The 26,186-nt window shown below is 37.3% G+C and overlaps 1 protein-coding gene across 2 annotated transcripts in view; it reads right to left on the minus strand.

Annotated features, from left to right (window-relative positions):
* Positions 1 to 26,186, minus strand: part of SRGAP2 (SLIT-ROBO Rho GTPase activating protein 2) — a 254,313-nt gene that overhangs the window by 103,019 nt on the left and 125,108 nt on the right. For both annotated transcript variants that reach the window (XM_063297485.1, XM_063297484.1), the window contains exon 5: positions 5,753 to 5,815. In XM_063297485.1, the coding sequence (XP_063153555.1) occupies positions 5,753 to 5,815 (63 nt within the window). The remainder of the gene's footprint in view (positions 1 to 5,752; positions 5,816 to 26,186) is intronic.

Here is a 26,186-nt window from a genome sequence, read left to right on the forward strand (position 1 = left end):
TACTTTGGACACACTATGTTAAGACCTAGCTTTCTGGAGAAGGCTCTAATGCTGGGACAGGTATAAGGAAATGGAAGAAGAGGATGCCTAGCAGTAAGGTGGATGGACTCAGTTACACTGGTGATGGGTGCACCGTTAGAAGACTTGAAGACCAGGTTTGGGACAGATCATCATGGAGGAAACCTATCCATGCTAAGAGTCAATATGGACTTGATGGCACATACAGGTAGTCCTTGGTTAACGTGGTTTGTGCTAGCTTTGCTGATAATGAACGCAGAGATAGTTTTCTTCTCATAGAATATAAATGGAAGGTTTACAGATGTTGAGTTGGCAACAGAGGTAGTCTTAAAATCAGCAGAAAACAATTCTGAGAAGAGAATAATAAGGAAAACTGGGAATTGGATAATGCCTGGCAAGTAAAATGGACCTAGTCAGCCTGTTGAAGATGAATTGTTGCATTTAGGATACAGTAATGTTGGCTAGCAATCCTAAATTTAACTAGATAGTACTACTGAAGGCTTGTTAGTTCCAGAGTTGTCCAAAGTCCATAAAGTGGAGCAGACTGATCTCCACCCTGAAGACGACCACTAAAGACTGGGAATCTGAATGGGAGAAAATCTACTTAATACAATGGCCTTCAATGATGTTGAAAGGATGACAATCTAAGTTCTTACAACACAGAGAAAAACCAGCTGACAAAGTGACTGAGAGAAAATTGCCATCAAACTGTAAGCAATTCCTTAACTCGAAATTTAGGAAATAGGTAGGCTTAGAAATAGAGTAGGGCACACATAAATCAAGCTCACATCATGGTATGAAAATATGCATGCTTAGAGTTCTTTTATGCTGTCTTGAGTACAGAAAAAATACTATTCTTGCCTTGCTATTTAAAACTGCTAATCAACCAAGGTTTGAAAAGGAGAGAGTAATTCACAGTGGAATGCAGTGCAATTAGTTTGCTTGCCAACTAAGGCTAAAAAACAAAACTGCTTATGCAACTAACTTATTTATTTATCAAATTTTTTTATTACCACCCATCTCCCCCCAAAAAGGAGGGACTCTTAATATGCTTCTTAATTAGAGGATTAAAACATCCACACACCCCAAAAAATCTGCCTGTGCACTGTGTCATTCCTCAAATCCTAAAAACCCAGAGATCACCCCAGTCATAGTCTTTGTCCTTGAAAAGTTGCTCAGATCTGATTTAGGACATGTTTGTGTGTGTGGATGGGAGAATCTCATTTTGCTTCTGTTGCAGGTAAAAATTGGTACTAAGAAATCCTTGCTCATCCCCTGTAAATCAGTCAGAGATCCACTGGTAGAATGAGGTATATATTCTGTCCGTTCCATTTCTTCTTGTTTTCATCCACAACAAGGATGAGCAACGTAGATCTTGCTGAACCTTAATTCCCAACACCAGCCAGCATATTCATTGCTAATTGACGCTGCAATGTATAATCCAGCAACACCTAGAAAACCACAGACTGCCTGCCCTGATCTAGAGAAATTGCTTAAGAAAGAAACTGATGAACTCAAGATAAATTAGTTTACTATTGTAAGAAGAAATTCATGTAGTTTATAATCCAACCCATTTCAATAATTTGCTGCTAAAATTTAGATAGACGAATAAGGATATTCTGAATATATACCACCCAGAGTCACTTTTTGTGAGATGGGCAGCCATATAAATTTGATAAATGAATGAATGAATGGATTAAATATTGGAAATATTTCCAAATATTTCCAAATCCATCAAGTAGGTAAATGTGTCATTATATAAGACCTTAGTCATTCAGGGCCATCTATCTCCTGAATTTGTAAGTGGTATGTTTTTCTAGTACTGATCACCATGATACTATTAATGATAATCCTAATAATCAGGACACTTTCACGACTGATTATTGTATTTTAAGCTTTTGTAGGACGTCTCCACTTTGCCAGAAGGACGTTAAATTTAAAAGTCTAGTGAATTAATAAAGAGGTTAATTGTACAAGTCATAACATACCATGAGAGTAGAAGTTTATTTTAGAGGGGGCTGTATTAGCTAACCTAGGATGGCAGAGGACCTGAAATGAGCATTTTGTGCAAAGATAAAAAATAGAAAACAATCCTGAAATGGATTTCAAAAATATAAATTCTTTCCATCACTATATACTGTATACACTGAAAAACAAATATTTCTCTCTTAGATAAAAACTGGCAAATACCTTTGATTATTCAATTTCATATTACTGTATCTTCCTGGCCTTCCAGAATGCTGTTAACACCTGGCACTTCCCACCTGGCTCCAGGCATCGGGCCAGAATGGGAGTTGAGCCCAGCACATGTAGATTTGCAATAGGAATGTTATGGCACCTTGGTTGTGTGAAATGGTTTTATTTCTTTGAGTTTTGTTATTTTTGTATAGGTAGTCCTCAGTTAATGATGGTAATTGGGACTAGAATTTCCATCACTAAGCGATGTGGTTGTAAAGTATTATGTCATGTGACCGTGCTGCTTAGTGATGGCCCTTCCAGCATTTCTGGTTGCTGTCATTAAATGAATCCCTCGATGTTGTTAAGTGCAACATCATATGGTTGCCATTTGCAACCTCCTGCTGGCTTCCCCATTGACTTTGCTTGTCAGAAGCCAGCAATGAAGGTCACAAATGGCAATCACTTAACCGTGAAGATGCTGCAACAGCCGCAACTACAAGGACTGGTTGTGAGTACTTGTTCAGCGCCACTGTAAGTTCAAACAGTCACCGAAAGAGTGGTCGTTAAGCAAGGACTACCTGTATGTTGTTACAAGCCACCCAGAGTTATGTTGTGTAAGATGGATGGACACATACAACAAACAAACAAACAGTGAATTGAAGCTATTCTTATCCAGGTTAATAAATCTGTGCCACACCCAATCTCCCTCCCTCATTGTTTCAACTCCTTTTGGAATTAATTTTCCTATTCCCAAAATGCAATAACTGAGTAAAGCTTTCTATTTGGTCAAGGGCCATTATTCTTTCACAGTACAAGTCTAGATTTCTTTTTAAAGATCAATGTTTCATTGAAGGAATAGACAACAGGATAAATAGCACTTGTTTTCCAATTAGTAAGTTATTTTATGATGATGACTTGCTGCAGGAATACTGCCTGTCAGGTTTCCCCCAACCTGGGTTCAGTAGTAAATCACAATCTCCTGATCCTCCATAGCTTAGGTCCATGATAGAGCTCAGCCCCTTGGCTTGATTTGGCTGAAAACTCTCAGACATGGCTCAGCTTGCTTAGAATCTTTATAGCAGACAAGAATGAAGCCACACACAAGTTGAATGCCCACTGCCATTGGAAAAAATTAATTGATTTCTATACCTTCAGGGCTTTAACTCAAGGCTTCTTTTTCCCATCATTCCAAATGTACTCAGTCTGGCATGTTTATATAAAGCTAATCTCTGCCCTGGGAATTGGTGGTTCCTGCTTCATCAACCCTTACACCACTAAAGTTTGGTCATCCCCTGCCCCAATTTACTATTATTTTCAATAACTGGCATAGCTCTTCCTGAGAAGTTCATTAGTATTAGTCTAATGAACTCTCATGTAAAAGTATATGACAGTCAAAATGGCCAGGTGATATGCTTAGTAGCCACTAACTATGTAGATTCGTAAAGGGAAGAAACAAACCAATATTCTTAAACTCCTCATGGTCATGCTACATTACCGCTTAGTAAGTGCATTCCTCCAATGAATTTGCTACAAACCAGTATAAAATCTTTCCTATAGGAATATTCCTGTGGATTTAGTAAGGCTAACTATTCCTTCTTCCAAAAAGCAAAATTAAAAGCCACAAACAAGGCACACCCTCTATTCATTTGTAGAGCACTTCTGCAGTGTCACCATACCAGCTGTGTTCAAAAGGCTGAACATCTGCAGCTGAAGTCTAGTTTAATGATAAAAAAAAAATCCATTGCACCATATCAAGGCACTACAGGCTTTAGGCTTTACAGCTGCCAAAAGCCAGTTTCAAACATTTGCCTATAATAAGATATAACCTCTATCCCTGTGTGATTTGCTGATTCATATCAATTAGGCAAAATTGCAGAATCAGCCAGTATCTAGGCCATCATGATTACTAGCTCTACTTTGTGCCAGGGTCTCATTGCTTTTGCCTCAAGAGTTTCTGTGAAACATCTTTTCATGTGGCGACAGGGTGTGGAGAAAAGCATTTGCCAATGCAATCACCCTAGCTGACCAAACAAAATCCAGAAGCAGTCTGGCATTTGGGGAAAAGCCTCAAAGAAAACATTCAAAGGGCTCAAATTTTAAAATAGAAGTAATTTGCTCTCAGTTGCTAAGTTTAACAAACCTGAAACAGATTTAATAAACATTAAATATATCCAATTCAACCACAAAAGAAGAAATGCCCATTATTTTTATGAGCACATGGCTACTTTCTCGCCAGGCAGGTTCTTCATTGGTGTTCATGTCATCTCAATTACAGAAAAGAAAGTCTCCAGAGTTGAAAATGAATAGAATATCTAAGAACTGCTTTCCCCAAGCCTCCAGATGGGATGGAAATAAGCCACCATAATTTCTAACCAGTGTGGGGAAAGCTAGCTATAAACTGAAGAAAACCAATTAAAATCTTACCTTAACTATTAGCTCACTAGAGGGTGATTTTAAACAACTACCAAGAAAAGAGAAGCTTATCCAATTAACCAGCAGCAATTGCTGAAAGAAAATAACATGAGTGATTCTAGATGATGGGCAAACAAATGAACTTTTGGTAATATGACTGATATGTGGAACATGCAACAGTCATGTTATATTAGATCTGAAATCTATTATGAGGAAGGGGCAGAAAAGGGCAGCAATGGACAATAAGTGTAGTAAGCTTTTTCAGAAAGCTGTGGAATGTTTTATGTAGCAATGTATTATTTTAAGTAAAATAATTAAACTGGTGTTTCAGGTCACCTCATACAGTTTTCTTCTCTCTCTCCTTTAATGGTTCATTCAATGGTTCTTACTAATTAGTAAATAACTTCTTTAAAAAATAAAGACAATATGGTCCAAAATGCTACTCTGAGGGTTACAAAAAACACAATACTTGTGTAACTTGTAATCATTCTTCCTCTCTATCTGTGATGCAGAAATCATGCACAGTAAAAATGGCCGTCTTTTTCCTGGCCTTGTACTAGCATTTTATGGCTGGAGGATTTCTGAATATTCATTGGTACTCAACTGACAGTCAGCTGTGTCTCAACAGACTCTCCCAACTTGCCTCCCTGGGGACTTGGGCTGGGCTGTAGATAACATAGCATGTGGTTTGCTAAATCTAAACCTGCTGTTACCAGCCTTATAAAAGGCCAAATTCAAAAAAAAACAACAAGTGTTATACAAGCACCTAATATAAATAATAATTCAGATAAAAGTGTATTGCATGACAAAAGCTACTGCTTCATGCATTCCTACATTTGGGATGAACGAACCCATTGTGTATGTCTGCAGCCAAAACTGACCTCAAAGCTGATATTATCGTTTAATGAAGAGCCCTGTGATTTAAGTAAAAACACACCAATATTCACACTCAGTGTGGAAAGTAATCCTACAACAGCAGCAAAGGCAACAGAGATGAAACCAAAGAATTAAAATGGAACCAAAGAAGAAAAAGAAATTAATCACTTCCAGTGCTTTATTGCTATTTTTATAGCACACAGGGGAAAGTCAAACTTTCAATTTGTTGCTACTTTCTAAAAAGAGCAAAAAAGCCAACTTGATTTACCGTGTAGAGCTCATTCAGGACTTTCATCAGGTCTTCTTGGAGCTGCTGCCCAACTTCTTTACTCTGCAATACAAAAGGAACAACAGAAAGTTAGCTGGAAAAAAGGGATGGTGGAAGCATGCATGCTACAACACTCACAAATATGTCAGACACAATTAGCTGCTATTCAAATTGGCACAGTCACTTAGCTCCAATTATGCCCAAATTAAAGAAACATTTTTAATAAAATGAAATGGGCTGTGCCCAAAGTCAACCAAATACTGGTACTGTTTTGGCAAAGGAAAGCAATAATTTCTACAGAAAACTAGTTCCACTGTTTCTTGAATGTTGAACCATGGTAATTGAATTTTAGCAGGCAGGAAGAAAGGAGTTTGGGAAACAGTTATGTGCAGCCAGAGAATGCAGTGACCTTCACAGCTATCAACTAATCTGAAACAGCCTTATGTGCTCCCAAAATATCAGTGGTGCCTCTGTAATCCTAGCTATATTTTAGCACAAGGCAGTCCCTGTTAAGTCATAGCTTTACAGCATAACTGGGAGCCCCAAAGCCAGGAGCATGTTTAACCCTGCTTCTATCAGTCACACAGTAAGTTGGGTAAGAGCAAACATATTAGAACACATTCACTTATCTTCTAGAATCTTCCTTCACTCCACTTCTTAGAGTGAAGAGTTTTGTTGTTTATTCATTTAGTCGTTTCTGACTCTTCGTGACTTCATGGACCAGCCCACGCCAGAGCTTCCTGTCGGTCGTCAACACCCCCAGCTCCCCCAGGGACGAGTCTGTCACCTCTAGAATATCATCTATCCATCTTGCCCTTGGTTGGCCCCTCTTCATTTTGCCTTCCACTCTCCCTAGCATCAGCATCTTCCCCAGGCTGTCCTGTCTTCTCATTATGTGGCCAAAGTACTTCAGTTTTGCCTTTAATATCATTCCCTCAAGTGAGCAGTCTGGCTTTATTTCCTGGAGTGTGGACTGGTTTGATCTTCTTGCAGTCCAAGGCACTCTCAGAATTTTCCTCCAACACCACAGTTCAAAAGCATCAATCTTCCTTCTCTCAGCCTTCCTTATGATCTAGCTCTCGCAGCTATATGTTACTATGGGGAACGCCATTGCTTTAACTATGCAGACCTTTGTCAGTGTGATGTCTCTGCTCTTAACTATTTTATCGAGATTGGTCATTGCTCTTCTCCCAAGGATTAAGCGTCTTCTGATTTCCTGACTGCAGTCAGCATCTGCAGTAATCTTTGTACCTAGAAATACAAAGTCTTTCACTGCTTCTACATTTTCTCCCTCTATTTGCCAGTTATCAATCAGGCTGGTTGCCATAATCTTGGGTTTTTTGAGGTTTAGCTGCAAGCCAGCTTTTGCACTTTCTTCTTTCACCTTCGTCATAAGGCTCCTCAGTTCCTCTTCGCTTTCAGCCATCAAAGTGGTATCATCTGCATATCTGAGATTGTTAATGTTTCTTCCAGCGATTTTAACTCCAGCCTTGGATTCCTCAAGCCCAGCATGTCGCATGATGTGTTCTGCGTACAAGTTGAATAGGTAGGGTGAGAGTATACAGCCCTGCCGTACTCATTTCCCAATCTGAAACCAGTCCGTTGTTCCATGGTCTGTTCTTACTGTTGCTACTTGGTTGTTATACAGACTCTTCAGGAGGCAGACAAGATGACTTGGTATCCCCATACCACTAAGAACTTGCCACAATTTGTTATGGTCCACACAGTCAAAGGCTTTAGAATAGTCAATCAAACAGAAATATCGATGTTTTTCTGAAACTCCCTGGCTTTTTCCATTATCCAGCGGATATTGGCAATTTGGTCCCTAGTTCCTCTGCCTTTTCTAAACCCAGCTTGTACATCTGGCAATTCTCGCTCCATGAATTGCTGAAGTCTACCTTGCAGGATCTTGAGCATTACCTTACTGGCATGTGAGATGAGTGCCACTGTTCGATAGTTTGAACATTCTTTAGTGTTTCCCTTTTTTGGTATGGGGATATAAGTTGATTTTTTCCAGTCTGATGGCCATTCTTGTGTTTTCCAAATTTTCTGGCATATAGCATGCATTACCTTGACAGCATCATCTTGCAGGATTTTGAACAGTTCAGCTGGGATGCCATTGTCTCCTGCTGCCTTGTTATTAGCAATGCTTCTTAAGGCCCATTCAACTTCACTCTTCAGGATGTCTGGCTCTAGCTCACTGACCACACCGTCAAAGCTATCCCCGATATTGTTATCCTTCCTATACAGGTCTTCTGTATATTCTTGCCACCTTTTCTTGATCCCTTCTTCTTCTGTTAGGTCCTTGCCATCTTTGTTTTTGAGTGAAGAGTACCATCAGTCATATTACTTGTTTTGGGCAGGAGAGATTGTCCAGAGGGGGTGACACTTATATTCCTGTGAGCAAACAATTCAGAGTCTATCCATCTCCTTATCTGATAAACCATTGTTCTACAGGCATTCATTATTCAAACTTAACTTTAAAGGAACCACACACATACTGTATGTGGGTACTCTAATGCATGGCTAATTCCAAATGCAAAGTTTTCACTATGTTTTTTAATAAAGGCAGTTTATCAACTCAGCTAAGTAAAGTAGAAGTTTTTTGAGATAAATGCACATCTGGTTACTTCATGGAGATGTCCAGTGGGCATTGGTTTTCCACTGCCTTCTTCCAGAATGGTTTTCTACTTCCTAGTCTAGCTTATTGTTCTGAAATTTCCTAATTTAGTTCCACCCTCTTTGACTTTTTGAGATCAAAGAGGTAAGCCAGGTACTGTCACCAGCTAGGCACCCATCCAACTACCAATCATCAAATTATGAATCTGTGTACATCAACACTTCATTTTGCAATAAAAAAAGGTTATAATGAGGTGAAATCCATACAATTTCAGCCAAAATCTGTCTGTTCTGCATTCCTGCTGTGGGTGATACCAGAAAAAAAATATGGGTTGAATTAAACATGGGTGGAATTCACAACATGAAATCACTCCAGCAGTTTCAAATTTGGGCATGTTCTAGATGTATGGACTACTCCTGCCAGAATTCTCCAACCAGCATGACCACTGCTGAGAATACTGGGCCCTGAAATCTATACTTTCAGAGGATACTTAGATTAGGGAAGGTGGTCTAGGCTAATGTCAGCATGCAGCCCTGGGGTCTCAGATTCCCTACTGCTACTCAGACACTTGTTGGTAGTAACATTATCAAAGAAGAAAAGCATTCCATTAACGGTTATGGGACTGACAAGGAACAAATTTAAATGTTTCCTCTGTTTTTACATATATTGTTTTATATATGAGAGAGAAAAAGCACCTTGTGATAGATTACAGATTTTCTGTGGATCAATAAATACCCATGGAGACACACTTAGCTATAAATTCTTTTGGTTACATCTATTAGAACCCGAAAGGAAGTCTTGCTTTTTCACAATCTCTGCTGAGTGTACTTTGTGCAGTTTACAAGACCTGCTACTTTGTCTTACTTTAGACTAGTTTCAATGCCAAGATACAACACAAAAGAAACCCCACCCAATGTACTTCATATTCATACATAGTCAACTCTCAGCATGCCTTCCAAGACTCAGATGTGTCATTGTCCTCACTTCACAATACTGTCATCTATTTTTATCAGCAGACAATCATAATACAGTTATGATTATACAGATACACAACATTCCATAGTTAGGAGAGCCGGATTTCTGAACTGCCATGTTAAATCCAAGGCAACGTGACTCACGCATTTGTTTGTTTTAGTAAGAATTATTAACATAAGAAACTAATAAAAGAAAATTGCCCCCCGCCCAATATGACGGATTGTAAAATAGACCTGCCTAACGTTTACTTTAAGAATGATTTTTTTAAGTTAAATATTAATAAACTATTCTTTATTTGTCTTAATTGACCATAAAATCCATACCCAGGACTGCTAAGTAAAAGAACATCTCTATCCAAATTTTTATAGCAGCAGCAATACATTCAGAATCAATTTTATAAAAACCTATTTAGAAGTTTCCTTCTACATAAAAAGCTAAATCCATGGACTGAGGCACTATGACTTCTGATGCATACACATTAAGCATGGAAATGTTTATTTATGAAATGTACAAACTGCTTTAACCTCAGGGGACTTTAAACTGTGAATAAGAGGAACAGCAATGTAGATAGTGCAGAATAATACAGTAAAACATAATATAAAACATAAGAATAACAATAACAGCAGCAGCAGCAGCAGGTATTAACAGGTCTATAACAACCAGAACTCATAAACAGACTGGGATTATACATTGTATTTCTACTGCAGTTACTATTTCCATAATGTGGAAGAATGTGGAAGAATATGTGAAAGAAAAAAAACATGAATAAACATTAGGTGCATATCTTCTCTTTTCATATGAATTCTACTCTGATTTTCTTTAGTACTCTGTGAATGATTTGCAGTTGTCTATGCATCTCATAGAAAAAGATGCAGAGGTATATACACATATATGCAGTGTACACATGAGCAACCCACACACAGGACTTCTGTTGCACAAATTTTACTGCCCTGAAACAATGTTTTCACTTTCTAAACCACAAAAGTAGCAGTATCAAAGAGCGAGAGAAGTCTCTTTATATTTATTGAACAATAGTTTATAATACTTGCACAATTATGCAATCCCACCATTGAACGAATGACACTGGGAAGACAATGAAACCAATAAAAGAACAATTAACACAAGCAGATGTTTCCTTTCCTCCTAACAACAGTTCTGAGAAGGGATGTATCATGCATTATCCCTGTTTATTTCAGCAGGCTGCTGAAATTGGTGTGACTTACTGCTTCAGTCCTGGTTCCCTATGGAGACTTCTGTTGTGCTTTATAAGGAGTATAAACAAACTTTAAGTTGTTTAAAATAAAACGGGCCTTTGGAAATCCAAAGCTTTGCCCACACCGAGGCACAATCCACAATTACTGAGTGTAAAAGTCATCCAAGACTATATAGTATTGTGTAAAACAAGCTGGAACAGTAGATCTCTGTTATTACATCCTTTAAAAAATATAAATTTATTTATTTTATTGAATTTTAAATTGTTTTATTGTGAACCACCCAGGGTCCCCCATGTGGGGGAAATGGGCGGTGATAAAAATATTATAAATAAATAAATAAATAGCCACCTTAAAGCATAACAGAGGAGGAAATTATATTAAACATATAATGATCAGGTTCCTGAATGAATTCCTGATTATGAGGACAAAAAGAGACAATTCATATGAAACCTAGTAAAACCTTATTCTTACTCCATTCTCCTTAAACAAAAGTTGGCTGTTCCCTAGAATATTAAAATGGAAGGGCAAATTACGGCAGGGAACAATATTAGAAGCAAAAGCAAAATAAGAAAATGCTACTGCCTAGCAGCCAGAAAAGAAATCCAGGAATTATGCTAAAGAAGTCAATAAATATGAGCTCAGTTGTGTAAAAAAAGCAAATTCTGTTGAGAAAGGGACAGAAAATAAACATGCAAAATTTTGTAATGATTGCACCAAAACAAAACAAAACAAAGTACCACCACACAATTTTAAAAAGGCATTTTAGAACTGGAAAAAGAGCAGCACAGATCAACCACTATAAGTAAAGGTTTAAAACATTTTCTATGCTTTGGTTTTTAAAAATTAATTAAGCAGAAGGAAAAAGCAACCAAAGTTTAAAATTTATAAAATTATGCATTTTGCAAATCTGGAATAATTAGTTGGGTCACCCAACAATAATGACTAGCATGAGATACAGAGCAGAGAAAAAAAAATACTTGACTACACAATTCAGTTAACTTTTGGAATTCACTGGCTGTAAAATATGCTCTTGTTTATGGAGAACAGAATATTCAGTGCACTGCAATAAAAAGTTGCTACGGCTAGCATGGCTGTTCATAGATCTGTTTTCTATTAACAAGAGATTAACTCTGTTTAATCATTAGATGACGAAGGAGAAAAAAGGGATGCTCAAAGTGGATATGGAGACTGCGTAATGAACTCTTCACCTGACTTGGAACAACTGAAACAGAGGTAACAAAACATTCATTCATTCATTCATTCATTCATTCATTCATTCATTCATTCATTCATTCTTCAAATTTCTATCATATTATAGGACATTTTCAGAAAATACACAGTTAACAGGTCTGGATGGCATTCACCTGAGAATTCTTAAAGTCCTCAAATCAAAAACTGATGACCACTTAGCAAAAATATCTAACTTGTCAGGCTTAGTGCTAGCAGACTAGAAGGCAAATCATGTGACACCAACTTTGAAAAAAAGGCCCAGGAGAGATCCAGGAAATTGCAGACTGGTCAGATTAATGTCTATTCCATACAGATAATCAAATAAAATCATATAAAATAACTAAGCATATGGAGGAACACACTTTGCTGAATGGAAATCAGCAGGATTCTGTAAAAGTAAAGCATGCCTCACCAACCTTCTGGAGTTTTTTGAGAATGTCAGTAGGCATAAGGAAGGAGATGATCCAGACTGCTGACATTGTATACTTGGGCTTTCAAAAAGCCTCTGAAAGCCCAAGTATACAATGTTCCCCACCAAAGACTTAGCAGTCATGAAATCAGAGGACCTGTCCTTTTATGGATTGCCAATTAATTAAAAAACAGAAAGCAAGGAACAGGAATAAATGGGCAATTTTCTCAACAGAGGGAAGTAAAAGCAGAATCTTTCAAGGATCTGTGTTGGGACTGGAGCTTTTTAATTTGTTTACAAATGATCTTTATTTAAGGGTAAGCAATGAGCTGGCCAAGTCTGCAGATAATGCCAAAGTAATCAGGATGGTGAAAAACAAAAGGGATTGTGAAGAGCTTCAAATGGCAAAGTCAGTTCAATATAATAAATGTAGAGTGAGATACACTGGAACAAAATCCCTTAACCTCACATATACGCTAATGCAATCTGCACTGTCTGTAATCCGGAAGAAGAGTTTGAGTCCCCATGGATTGCTCAATTGAAGGTACAGAGTCAGTATGCAGCAAGTACAAAAATAGGCAAATTCCATGCTAGATGTCATAAGGAAAGGGTAAAAAATAAAACTGCTAATGCAGTAATGCCCCTATAATATTCTATTGTACATCTACATCTGGAATATTGTACTATACAATTCTGGTTGATACATTAGAAAATTAATATAACAGAACTGGAAAGAGTATAGAAGAGGACAAGTAAAATAACCTCCAACACCAGCAATGTTAGAAAAGGATTAAATGCTTGGGACTCTTTCATTTGGAAAGCAAGGCAACTTAAGAAGCACATCATTGGGCAATATAAAATCATGCATGGCATGGAGGAAATGGAGAGGGAGAAGGTTTTCTCCCTCTCTCAAAACACTTGGTCACCCAATGACTGGAAGGGGATTTAAAGAGACACAATCTGTGGAATTCATTTTTTTTCTTGAATTGCACATCTCCCACTCAGTATGGAATTAATAATTTTACTATTCAAAACTAAAAACTTAATGTAAGGAAGAGAAATGTTAGTCAGATCTGATATTTAATTTATATAATTGTCTTGCATGATATTGATCACTACTTTTCATGCTTTTGTAGATAAGGCTGTGTCATGTTTTTATGACAATAATCAATTTCTAGACTTGTGTATTTCATTTACAACTTCAGAAGTGCAAGTTCGAAGCTCAGAAGCATTTTCCACTTGAAACTGACCTACTTGACAAGTTATAAAGAAAACACATTACTACACAGTGGAGCCTAATATTTGTCTCCCGGAAGAATATAAATCTTTCCTTCTGATAATCAACCCAAGGGGCCAAGTCTCTGGGAGTGAATTGGGGCAGCTATGTGAGCTACCTAGCCATGCTTTATCTTTTACATTTGTCAGTTACAAGTATTATAATACAGCTTCCAAGACTCACAGAATGTTGATAATTAAACACACAGATACAGATTTCTAAAATAATCTCTTTGGCAGTAAATGGAATGCTATGTTTGTTGATGTTTTGCCGGGATGAACACGTATTGCAGCACTCACATATAAGCTAGAGCCTCAGATTTCTTCTGTTAACACTCACATTTTCCAAAAAGAAAGGAAATATGGCGGGTGAGAAGTGGATTAAAGCAACCAAATCTAGGAACCAAAAACCGGTATGAACATGGTTGGTAGAAAGGTGTGATGAAATGTGAGAGTGACCTTGGAGAACAGAGGGAAGAGATGCTGCCTTGGGAACGATCAGATAAAAGGAAAGGGAGTCTGAGGGAAGGTTAACAGTCTAAAGAAGAAACTAACAAAAGACCCGCCCTGACCACTCAAGTGATAAACAGGGAGGGTGGGAGATTTGTACTTTCAGACTTGCAAGATTCTGCTAATATAGCCTTACAATAAAGTAGAATTAGTTCATCTAGTCGTGTTTCCTGTCTGGGTTACCTGGAAGGGCTGACAACAGGATGGGGGGGGGGGGAGAGATCAAAGGCAGGGAGGTTTACCTGCTCATGGGTCTTAGAAATTATAGTGAGATTCTTGGGAAAGTTTATATGTGGATGGCTGTTTATGTGTCATGGGTATAAAATCTTCCCTTTCTATGCTACAGAAGCCATTTCAAGTGAATGAAAAAAAGGACACCTTTTCTTTTCCTATTTGGGACAAGACTTAACAGCCAGTCCCACACCTGGTGCTCTGTAGCTCAGCAGGAAAGCCCATTTGGGAGTGGGGGTGGGCATTTTGACAAGGGAACTCCAAAGAGTGCTGAAGATGGATCCTGAGAATCAGTAATTTCACTTGTTAGTTGAGTTACACTGAATATTGTGTTTCAGTACCATTTAGAATCCAATAAAAGGATTCTAAAAAACAAAACTATTTTATTGTCCAAACATATTTTAGGTTAATATATTATCTACAGCCTTCTAAAAGCAGAATATAAGCATAGATTGATGACACTGTATTTATTATGCCTGTGGAAAAAGCCAGCTGAGCTTTATCCAGAGATGTTCCAGCATCCTAGTCAGAGTAAAAATTTTCATATTGTCTATGAAAGAATAGACTGTGGAGTTAAAAGTGAAATTGAACTTCACACACAGGTGTAGTTTCTATGGTATCTCTGCATGGATGTGAAATCTGGGCTCTGGATTAGATAGCTGCTACTATACAGATAGTCCTCATTTAGCGACTGCCTTGGATAGTGACCATTCACAGTTACAACAGTGATGAAAAAGTAACTTTTATGCATTTATGACCTTTGCAGCATCTCTCTCAGTCATGTGTTTGCCATCAGTCAGTATGCATTGTCCTGTGCCTGATCTGCTTTTTTCTCTCCCCCACTTGCAGAGCAGAGAGATTGCCTAAACAAATGATCTCTTCCTGAGCTGCTTTTCTGCACAGCACAGCACATCCTTAAAAAGTGCTAACCACAAGTTAACAAGCTCAGTTCTGTGGACTTAATTAGTTGATTAGAACACTCCTTTGCTGCCTGAAATTGACCAGACCCGAATCAGTTTCACAGGCAGTTCTTGGTTAATGACCACTTGTTCAGCAACTGAAGTTACAACAGCACTGATCAAGTGGTACTTACTACCAGTCCTCAAAATTCCAGCCATCCCAGCACTTCTGCGGTCATGTAATTGTGACCTGGGCATTTGGCAAGCCAGTTTGATATAGTGGTTAAAGCACTGGGCTAGAAACTAGCAGTCTGTGAGTTCTAGTCCCGCCTTACGCCTGAAAGCCAGCTGGGTAACCTTGGGCCAGTCACTCTCTCTCAGCCCAACCCACCTCACAAAGCTGCTGTTGTGGAGAAAATAGGAGGAGGAAGGAATATTAGATATGGTCGCCGCCTTGAGTTATTTATTAAAAAATAATAGAGGTGGGATAGTAAGTAAGTAAGTAAGTAAGTAAGTAAGTAAAGTAAGTAAGTAAGTAAGTAAGTAAGTAAGTAACTAACTAACTAACTAACTAACTAACTCTGGTACGTCTCACACATCTGGAAGCAGCTACTCCCACCCACTGTGCTGGCCCCTCACACACCCTCACATGCCCTCTGTTGGCTGCCTAGAAAATTCTAGAAATTGGTCTACGGAACTGGAGAGTACAATAAAAACGCTGGGGAAGGCTGCTTCATCTCCAACTGCCAAATACAGCTTAGTAAGCATTTCATATTCAACACTTACAGAAGTAATGTAAGAAGTAATGTACGAATGGGAGTGTGTGCCATATCGAAATGGTGGCAGCTGCAAGCTTATTAAATTCTGATCATTGTGAAGGTTTTGCAAATTAAAGAAGCAGGGCTATCTTTCATTGTTATTCTATCTGCAACAAGGAGGACATTTTTGCTCTTCTTCTTCCACTGTCTGACTTTTCTCTTTTATTCTCTGTTCTTCTTGATCCCACCTAAATACATCCTTTTGTTTTTTCCTTTTTTGCTCCAAAACTGATTTATGATGACAGCACACTCAATCACACTTATCCCTTGCCTTACTCTCAGAGTCCTCCCTCAGAGTGATGTACTGTGAGTGGCATGGCCTGTGGAGACCACCAGCAGCATTGTCTCTTTGTTGTAAAAGCGGAAGTCTTTAAAACTGTATTTTCCACCTATATGCCAATGGTAGATGTACATTTGGTCTCTGCATAATCTCACCAGCAATGCATCACTCTGAGAAAGATCCTCTCAGAGGATCCTTCAAAGCAAATGGTCCTAAGAACACTGCTGGGTACTTTTCTACTGCAGTGTTCCACACTGAGCCAAAAAACAGCCAGGCAAACATGATTACATGGGCGGGGAATGATTTTCAAGTAATGAGTGGAAAGAGAAGAAAAATCCACCACAACTCTTAATCTGCTGCTCACCATTATTTATGGAATGGCTGAACTTGCTTACAGATTTTTTTTTCTTAAAATAAACACCTCTTGAAATTAGGTAAACACCATTTTTAAATACTAAAACCAGAGTTCAAGATATCTTGGAACATCTAATTTAAGTTTCCCATGTTGTCAACTACATTAACTAGTGTTACAGAATTATTGTAATATATTTTTATAGGTAGTCATCAACCTACAAATTATATTTGAATGACAATTATGTAAAGAAGAATATACTCAAATGATCCATGATCCCCTGGCCTATAACAAATTCCAAGCATCTAGGACTTTTGGGGGTGGTATGGTGAACTGAAAATGGCTCTGCAAAAGTGGAGCCAATGACCATGCCAAAGACCAAGGAATCGTTGAGTAGACCAGTTCCTTGGAACCTCTCTGGATAAGGAGAGGACAGGAGATTGCCCACATGTGCTCTGGAGGGCTCCTCCTTGCGAGGAGACCACAGGACAGCAGTTTTCCACAGGTCTGAGTGTCAGGAGACGACGGGATTAGCCATCTTGCTCACAACCATGGTAGAGACTTTTAAAGGACACTAAGTTTGCAAACCTCACTTTCTAATCACTTTCAGAAATTGATCATTAACTACTTCTAAGCTATTTGGACCAACAAGTCTGAAAATGCCAGGTGAGCCTGCCTTCAATCCTGAATGAAAGAAAATTTTAATCGTAAGCAAAATATACAGCAAAAAACTAAATATGATTTTGATCTTAGAAAGTTATAAATGGACTAAGATAAAATTGGAATATTAAAACTTTTACAATAAGATTTTGGAATTAATTGTAAAGTACTCATGGGAAATATTCTATTTTGATTTTCACATGATTTCAAAACTGGACCCTAGAGGGGATTAAAGTTTTTAGGTAAAGATTTACAAACCTGCAAAATATTGCAAAACATTCTAATAATGAAAATACTGAAGGAGACTTTTGAAAAATGGAATCAGAAAATAGTAGCCACGATATTGGCTAAGACTTTGAAATTTAAAAAGGAAATACAAATGACAAACCAAGAGAGTGATCTGGATAATTTTTTCCTACTAGATTTACAAAAGAGGCCGGTGTAAAGTCTTGAAGAATTCTGTACGATGTGACAAAGAAGAAATGAAAATAAATCAAATCCTACAATATTTGAATGAATGTAAGATTAAGACTGTTAGAAGTAAAAGGAAGGAATATAAAGTTGGTTTATTTGATCAAAGTTAAAACAAGATATCTCTGGCAATCCCTTACGGACTTTCTGCTGACATCAGGACTGAAAAGATGATGTTTTATGGATTTGTTCATAGATAAGAGATGGGATTTGGGATGAAGAGATAAATGTTTGTAACCTTAGGAGGGGCAAAGAGTCACTAAATTTGTTTATACTTGTGGTGAAGGCTGGAAATCACTTCTTTATATATTTCTTTTCTCTTTATAAAATTCCTACTTTTCTCTTTCTTCTCTTTTTGCTTTTTTTTGCACTTTTTACTTCTTTCTATCCTCTCTTCTTCCTTTAAGTTTACTTTGTATTAGATTTTACTATTATAGTCAAATTCATATATATATATATATATATATATATATATATATATATATATATATATCACAAATTCCAAGCATCTGTCATGACTCTCAAGTTTAATTCTTGCTTAAGAAACTGCAATAGAAGAACATAGACATACCCTAACCTGAACTGACCAAGATCCATGATTTTACCCTCATACAAGGACTTGTCTATGACTAGTGGATTCTCCTTCTTATCCTCCCCCTTATTCTTCTGATAGCACAGCTGTGTGCTATTTCACAAACTGTTTTTTTTTTTACTTTCTTCATTTTCAAAACTGAAAATATTTTCATAAAAAACAAAACCCAAAGCTCTGTTAGAATAACGAATCAAGTCTGCAGATCCTGGTTCCCAGACATGATAATCTAACTCTAGGAACTCAGTTGCTATTGTCATATAATTTGGAAGGTTTATATTTAAAGGGATTATTAGATAATTCAGAATTAAATCACTGGTGGAATAGCAAAATTCAAGTGATCCATTCAGGATTCAATTATCTGATCGAAACTCTCCAAGACAACTGCTCTATACAGATATTGGTGCTGTAACACATATTTAAAACAAAATTCTGCACTCCAGCAACCTCAAATCTCTAAATTGATTTTGCCAACTTCTTCATGTCTGATAGGTAGTCCTTGTCTTCACCTAATAAAAAATTCCATTTTATTTGTTAGATTTATATTGTGACTTTCGTTCAGGAGTTCAAGATGCAGTACAGAGCATCCATCCATTTTTTCACCAAAGAGCAACCCTGTACAGTAGGTTGGGCTGAGAGAGAGTCATCCAGTGACTTCCACAACTTAGGATGGCCTTGAACCTCAGTCTTCCCACTGCCAGTAACTTAATTACTATACTATATTGACTCTGTTTTCTCTCTTACACACCAAGACATATTCTGGTTTATCACCATGTACTTTATCTTCTTTCTCCATTAAACCAATCCTTTGTTCAGTTATGCCTTCTCTCAGATGCTTCAAAATATCTTAACCCTTTAAATAACTTTGCCTTCCAATCCAGCAGAATGTTGCAAAGGAATGCCATAAAGGGGTTCAGGACTGTCCACCAGCAAGATAACTTTCTAAAAACAAAACGTTTGTGTGGTGGGAGAAGCCAAAAAACGAAAGTTTGAGTCAAAATTGGGCCAGATTTGGCTGCAGGTGTAGAGTAAAAAACAAGCAGACAGAAAAAAAAAAATCCTCTAATGCATCACTATAGGAGAGGCAGTTGAGCAGTGGTTCAGAATGCTGCTGACTGCTCCATCCCTAAGGCCCCATTCATCCAGGTCAAATGACCCAGAGCAGAGCTACTACAAAGTGGTTGGAAAAAAATTCCAAAAGCCATTCTCTTTATATTCTCCATACCTTGCCTTTTTTCCGCTTTCTGTTTCTTAAATACTTTGAAGTCCTTCACTGACTTTCAGTGCCAGGCTTCTGCAGACTAGGGAAGGCTTCCTTATTTGATGTTAGCATGGGTTGAAAACTATGATTTCACACCACCCCTAGTTAGGGAAAAAGAACAGTACAGGTATATTTCTCCTAATTGCTGACCATGTCTAGGAGATCAGACTGAATTAGATCTACCCAGTGAAAATGTGACACTATCCACAATCCTTTAGAATTAAAGCATCACTGGGGGGGAGGGGTTGCACAGACTCAGAATTTCCTTATAGCACAATTTAGCTCAGATTAATAATATTGAGGAACAGTGGAGGAACAAAACATAATCTAATTATAACTGTTTTTTCTGATATCTACTTATAGAAGAGGCAGGAGAAAAAAGTCTATGAAATTGGCTAATTTTTTGTTTCAAAATAATTATCTTAACAAAATGGTCAGTTCTTTAATTTACAATAATGGAGTTTATTTTATTTTACTTTATTTTGCTGTCAAACTGGATTGATGACTCATCCAACCAATGTAAAATTCTCTTATTACTGGATACTGGGCTATCTTTTACTAAATGACTGAAGAATGAATATGCCTAATGAAACTAATATCGGAAACAGGATGGATTGGGAGGTCATTCACTATGTCATTCTTTCCTCTTTCAATGAGCCTATTAATTATTATTTTGCTCAAAGTCTTCATTCCAACAAGATACACAGCTTTTTAAAAAATATATGTAATTTGCATGATCTGTTATCTGTGTCCTGATAAATTATAAGCTATTAACAGTTTGTGATTAGCTGAATTGACTCTCTAAACTCTTCACCAAATATAAAAATAAGCAGGAGCATCAGCATGTTCAAATGGTTTGAATTTTCACGCTCTATTTCAACATATGCCCTCAACTCCCACATAACCATCCTTGGGTGGCCAGATTAATTGCTAAGTAAATAAATCAAGGCTGGAAACTGACAAAGGAAACCTTTTATGATTGCTGGAGTTTTTTGAAAAGTGAGAAAAAAGAAAGAACCAATAGTACTCCAGTAACTAAGGAATTCTGCAACTATACTCTTTCAACAAGAAGAACACAAGAAAGTTAGAACTGTTTTAACTGTCTCTACTACAAAACGTCCAAAAGATGTCATAGATGCAATTTTCTTAATAGCAATTTTAAAAAGCAAATAACATTCAAAGCAACCCAGAGCTTCAATTTTTTTAACCAAAATATTCAGTACTGGTACTCAGCTTCATGGCTATATGATCATTTACTGACCAAGCTATTCACTTTTTAGAATGTAGCTAATTTTATACTATTTATTTTTTCCATATTAACTAACAGTTTACATACTCATGCAAAAATGCTGAATTGGTAACTGTTTAAGTAATTGTGGAAAGCTACTATGCTTTTGAAATGCTGAACTATGCTGGTTCAGGAAAAGGGGAAAGAAGACATGCATAAAGGGAAATCAGGCTAGCTGATAACCTATGTCACACTGAAATTAATAAATATACAGCATTAGGAAGGAAATGTCATGTGTACAAAAGCAATTTTGGAAACTCCAGATATGAGTTATGGAATCAGGAGTCAATGCACATGGAAGCAAAGACACTGGCTAAAATGGTTGGAAGGGAGATTTCATTGAATATGAAGAGATAGTAAAAACAGACAATACCCAGCATTCTCCAAACAATGACACACATTTCATTTCTATAAGTGGAAGATGTATCCTTGGATTCACAGGAAACAATCAAATAAATATATGGAGTACCAATGGTATACAATGGTGTATATGATGTATACCAATGGTGTAACATGAAAGAGACTTCAAATCTGTAAGTAAATAATGGAAAGTCAAAGAAGAGTTCCACACTAACAAAATAAATCCACCTTTTTTTAACAAAATAAATCCACTATTTTTTTAGCAGTGGACTATCATTCATATACATAGCATTAAAAAAAAGTCTGAAGGATAAGCTCACATTCTTGACCTAAGGTCAAAATCTTGCTTAATTGTACACTTGAACAACCTTTTTCAGCCTAAGACTAGAATGACAAAAGAAGCCACAAGTACATGTGCACATATATACACTTGTCCTGTACACATACTCACACTCAAACTTTTCCCGCTGCCTGAAAGCTTTGGTCTGTATATGAATCATGCACAGAACTGTAGGTCATTACCACAACTGGCTGGAACGTTAACTCTCAGAAGCTAGTCAAGGGTCTCTTTGTTCCCCCCAACCCTGCCTGCATTTAATTTAATCATTATTTGGGGGGAGGTGGGGAATCCAGGGCAATGGTTACTTGACTGTTCCACATTCCACTGAAAATTACAGCAGCAGCTTAAAAATATTTAGAGGAATAAAGAAGGCAAGTGAGATATATTGTCAAGATTTTACAGCCTAAATAAAACATACACTTGAAACATGGTCAGAATGTATGGTAGAAAAAACAATTTAAAGCTTTAGTAGTCTCTACCTTATTTCAAAAATCAAAAGGATTTTTTCCACACTATTATTTGATCATTATGAGGATAATTAAGTAACTGATTAGTTAAAGCTCTGATTACTTTCACTTGCTTGATTTTAAAAAAGATCAATATTCCAAGTTACCAATTGCAGTTATAATTGGTGTATTACACACATGATTAGAAATAGATTTTAGGATCCAAGGCAAGACTTGTGAAAGTTTAAATAACATAGAATAAAAATCAAATGGACAATGAAACAAAAGCAAAATAATATGTACTGACTAGTATGCATTTTCCACCATTGTTTAAAAATCTCCACAGCTCCTTATTAACATTTTCCAATTAGAAACTATTTAGAGCAACTTTTAGCTCCTTTAGTTTGGCATGAAATGCTTCGCATATATCCTGTTCCTTTCTAATATATCACAAACAGTCAAGGCCTCATAGGATTGGGAAGTATTTAGATTACTTTGGCAAGTGAGATGTCATATCAGCTGAGGAATTGACAAAGGAATGCATCTCCATTTTCCATGCAACAATAAAGTATTTTTCCATATATTGTATGATCCTGCCCCTTCCCCATCTACTAGTTACTCTGCCTCCCCTCCAACAATACCTGTGTGTTTATCTCTATTTCCACATACTTCCATGCATATACAAAGCAAAACTACCTTCTACAGTAAGTGTCTAGCTAGGTCAAAGGGTTGCCAGACAACCAACTACCTTTATTTCTGAAGGCTTGCTTATGAGCAACAACCATGTGCAGGTCAATTTAATTCTTCATACTTTTCTCTGAGATATAAAATTAAGGGCCATTTCTTAAAGACATTCATTGAAGATGGTCATAACCCAATGAGAGTAGTGAAAGCCAGTGGCATAATAAATAAACAAATATTCTCTCCACAGTTTCATTAGTCTTAATTTAAATGTTGCACAACAGTGAGATGAATTTATTATTGATGCTTGCAATTTAATTCACTGCTATAAAAGGTTATTTCAGTATAAAATAATCATAGCCTGGCTGTTTATTTCTCTGAGTCATAAAAGCTCCAAATACTGCCTTAAATGCTGTGAAACATCCAATGTTTCATCATCCATATGAATAAAATGAATCATGGAGATTGCTTCAAGAGGTGGCAAACTTCACCAGCTGCCTGGAATGTCAGCAAAACATCAGACATTATGTCCTGTAATTTGTCTTGCACAATACTGATCCTACTTACAATATATCCTTCCATTCTATCTTCACTGATGCCCTTTTTCAAACTGCTAAGAAAAATCTATGTTGACTTGGTTACCAATAGCATCACAGCTGAATAACTGACGTGTCACCCACAGACTGCTGCTGTCCACTTTTTAGCTGATCTGAATCTAAACAAATGCAAAAAGTTGCCAAAACTCTAGCAAATTGCTACAACAAGGTCAACACAGATTCTGAAGAAGTACAGAAGGTAACTATCTTTTTTTCTCTAAATACATTATACAATATCTTTCTTTCATCCTTAATTTTGCAGCAACCATTCTTGAACTTGTATTTTTTTCTCATCTATGTCCTCTTTCACTATAACATTCCACCCAGTATTCTTGGAATTCCATGCTCTTCTGTGGCACTCCATTTTTTTTCCCCCCGCTCTGTTCTAAACATTTTCCACAACCATTTTTCACTTATTCTGTTATGAGATTAATCTATATTTCTCTCACTGTAGTAATTGTCCTTATACTCCATTTACTTTCAACTGTTTTCTTTCATTTTTTTCCAAGATCCACTTGTGACATTACCAAAAAACTGGTCTGGTCCACATTCATAATCTCTTATCACTTTTGTATCCTTCACTAATTATCTCAGTCTTTCAACATGAACTTCACTTTCATTTGCACCAACAACCTAGATGATGCCAAGGTATGTATGCCTTCTGACATACATTTTAGCCCACTCATTCGTAATAAAATCTACAATACTTTAATATAACCCAGTCCCACTTATTTACAGCATTATAAAACCAACACTCCGAAATGGATTCAGAAACAGATTGGCAACAAGTGCAGATAAAAAGACGCAGAATTATATGTCTTACTTATTTGTTTAGATGTATACATTGCCCTACAACCTCTCTACATCTACTGTTGAACTAAAATAACCAGTCTGAGTGAATAATCTTGCCAAACTATTTTGTGTCGGTTGAAATTTCCAGATTATTTTAAAAGATAGCTGTACAAACAATGCACTGTAGTGATCCAATCTGAAAGTTACTAGAGCACAAACTATTTCTGTCCAGATACTACTACAATTGGTATAACAACTCAAGCTAATGGAACGGGCGTTATGCCACTAAAGCCACTTGCTGTTCCAGTGACCGTGAAACATCAGAAAGACCCTAAAACTACAAATGTGACCCTTTAGTTTGAGTGCAAATTGCATCAGAACAGATTGAAAACTGTTCCATCATGGAGCTCCATTCTTTCATCCAGACTGTATTAGAAGACTACCTCTCCTGGAGTCTCTCTCTCCCTCCCTCCCTCTCTGTGTATCAATATGTACACACACACGGGAGGACTTTATAATTTTATCTTGTATTTTCATATAGCATGAGGAAAAATGTAACTGTAAATTCCATAACACAATTGTCAAGGAACAATGTAATAGTCCACTAGCATCACTGCATCTCTAGGGAATTTCTACAAAAAAAGGACCCCATATCACAATTCAGATTATCTGTCCAGAGGTATGCCATGATTGATGAAATGAAAGGCCAACAGAATCAATAAAGCTGCACTCTCCACTTCCCTTTCTTGGGCCCAGGCAGCTTCCATTCTCATCAGCCTTAATGCTGGATTGAAACTGATCTAGAGAATTTATTTCAACCAAGAATGTAGAGGGATACACGGTAATATAACTACACCTGAAATGTGAACCCAAATTCTACACGGTTGTGCATCTAATCATGCTGATAAAGAGATGATTCAGTGATTTTGTTTTCAACAAGTAGTAAGTGGCACTGGTTAATAGGCGTGAGGTAAGAACGATATTCTGAATTACAGCTTTGGAACTGTATATAATTTCTTGATAATAAAGGAGTTCAGTCTCATATCATAGACAAGAATGCAGCAGTCTCAAAGATTCATGCAACAGAAGGAAGAAAAAGAAATTGCAACAGACTTTTAGAACACAATTGGAACTCAGCCACTAGCTGAGCATATGGAGGAAACAGAGATATGGGAAGCGAGATTCTGGTCACCCAGAAGACTCCAGTGGAGAAACAGAAGTAGAGCCAGGCACTCTAAGAAGATTAGCTCAGTTTCCTTCTAGATATATTATCACTGAGATGATAGTTACATGTTAATGTACCTTTCTAGCCATTTTTGTGCAAAAATAAAATGTGCAGACCCAAGAAGTAGAGAATTTAAACTGATGTCAGTTTTCAGTTACTGTATGTTGTAGTTGGCTAATCAGCAAAAAAACAAAAACCCACCCTACAGAAGATGTGCCTGATCAATAACTGGACAGAACAGAAAAAAAGGAAAAGATAAAGGCCCTGAATGGTTCTGTAATACAAACTGTTGACATGGTAATGCAAATTGTTAGATACCAAGATTGTTTGGAAGCAAATTATATACAACTTTTTTTAAAAGCTAAAATACAATTGAACAATCTGTCTCTTTTTGCCAAAATGTAATACATACATAAGAGTTTCAAAAAATATATCAACATCTGTTTGACTCAGGGACATCTCTTTCCTGCTGCTAAGGAATAATGTGACATCTCTACTTTGTGAACTGTACTGGTTTCCAGTGGTTTCCAGGTGTAATTCAAGGTGTTGATGGTCTTCTATAAAGCCCTTCATGGATTTTTTGTTGTTTATTCGTTCAGTTGCTTCCGACTCTTCATGACTTCATGGACCAGCCCACGCCAGAGAGCTTCCTGTTGGTCGTCAACACCCCCAGCTCCCCCAGGGACGAGTCCGTCACCTCTAGAATATCATCCATCCACCTGGCCCTTGGTCGGCCCCTCTTCCTTTCTGCCCTCCACTCTCCCTAGCATCAGCATCTTCTCCAGGGTGTCCTGTCTTCTCATTATGTGGCCAAAGTATTTCAGTTTGGCCTTTAATATCATTCCCTCAAGTGAGCAGTCTGGCTTTATTTCCTGGAGGATGGACTGGTTTGATCTTCTTGCAGTCCAAGGC

Source organism: Candoia aspera, chromosome 3 (assembly GCF_035149785.1).
Source record: "Candoia aspera isolate rCanAsp1 chromosome 3, rCanAsp1.hap2, whole genome shotgun sequence".
Classification (NCBI taxonomy): domain Eukaryota; kingdom Metazoa; phylum Chordata; class Lepidosauria; order Squamata; family Boidae; genus Candoia; species Candoia aspera.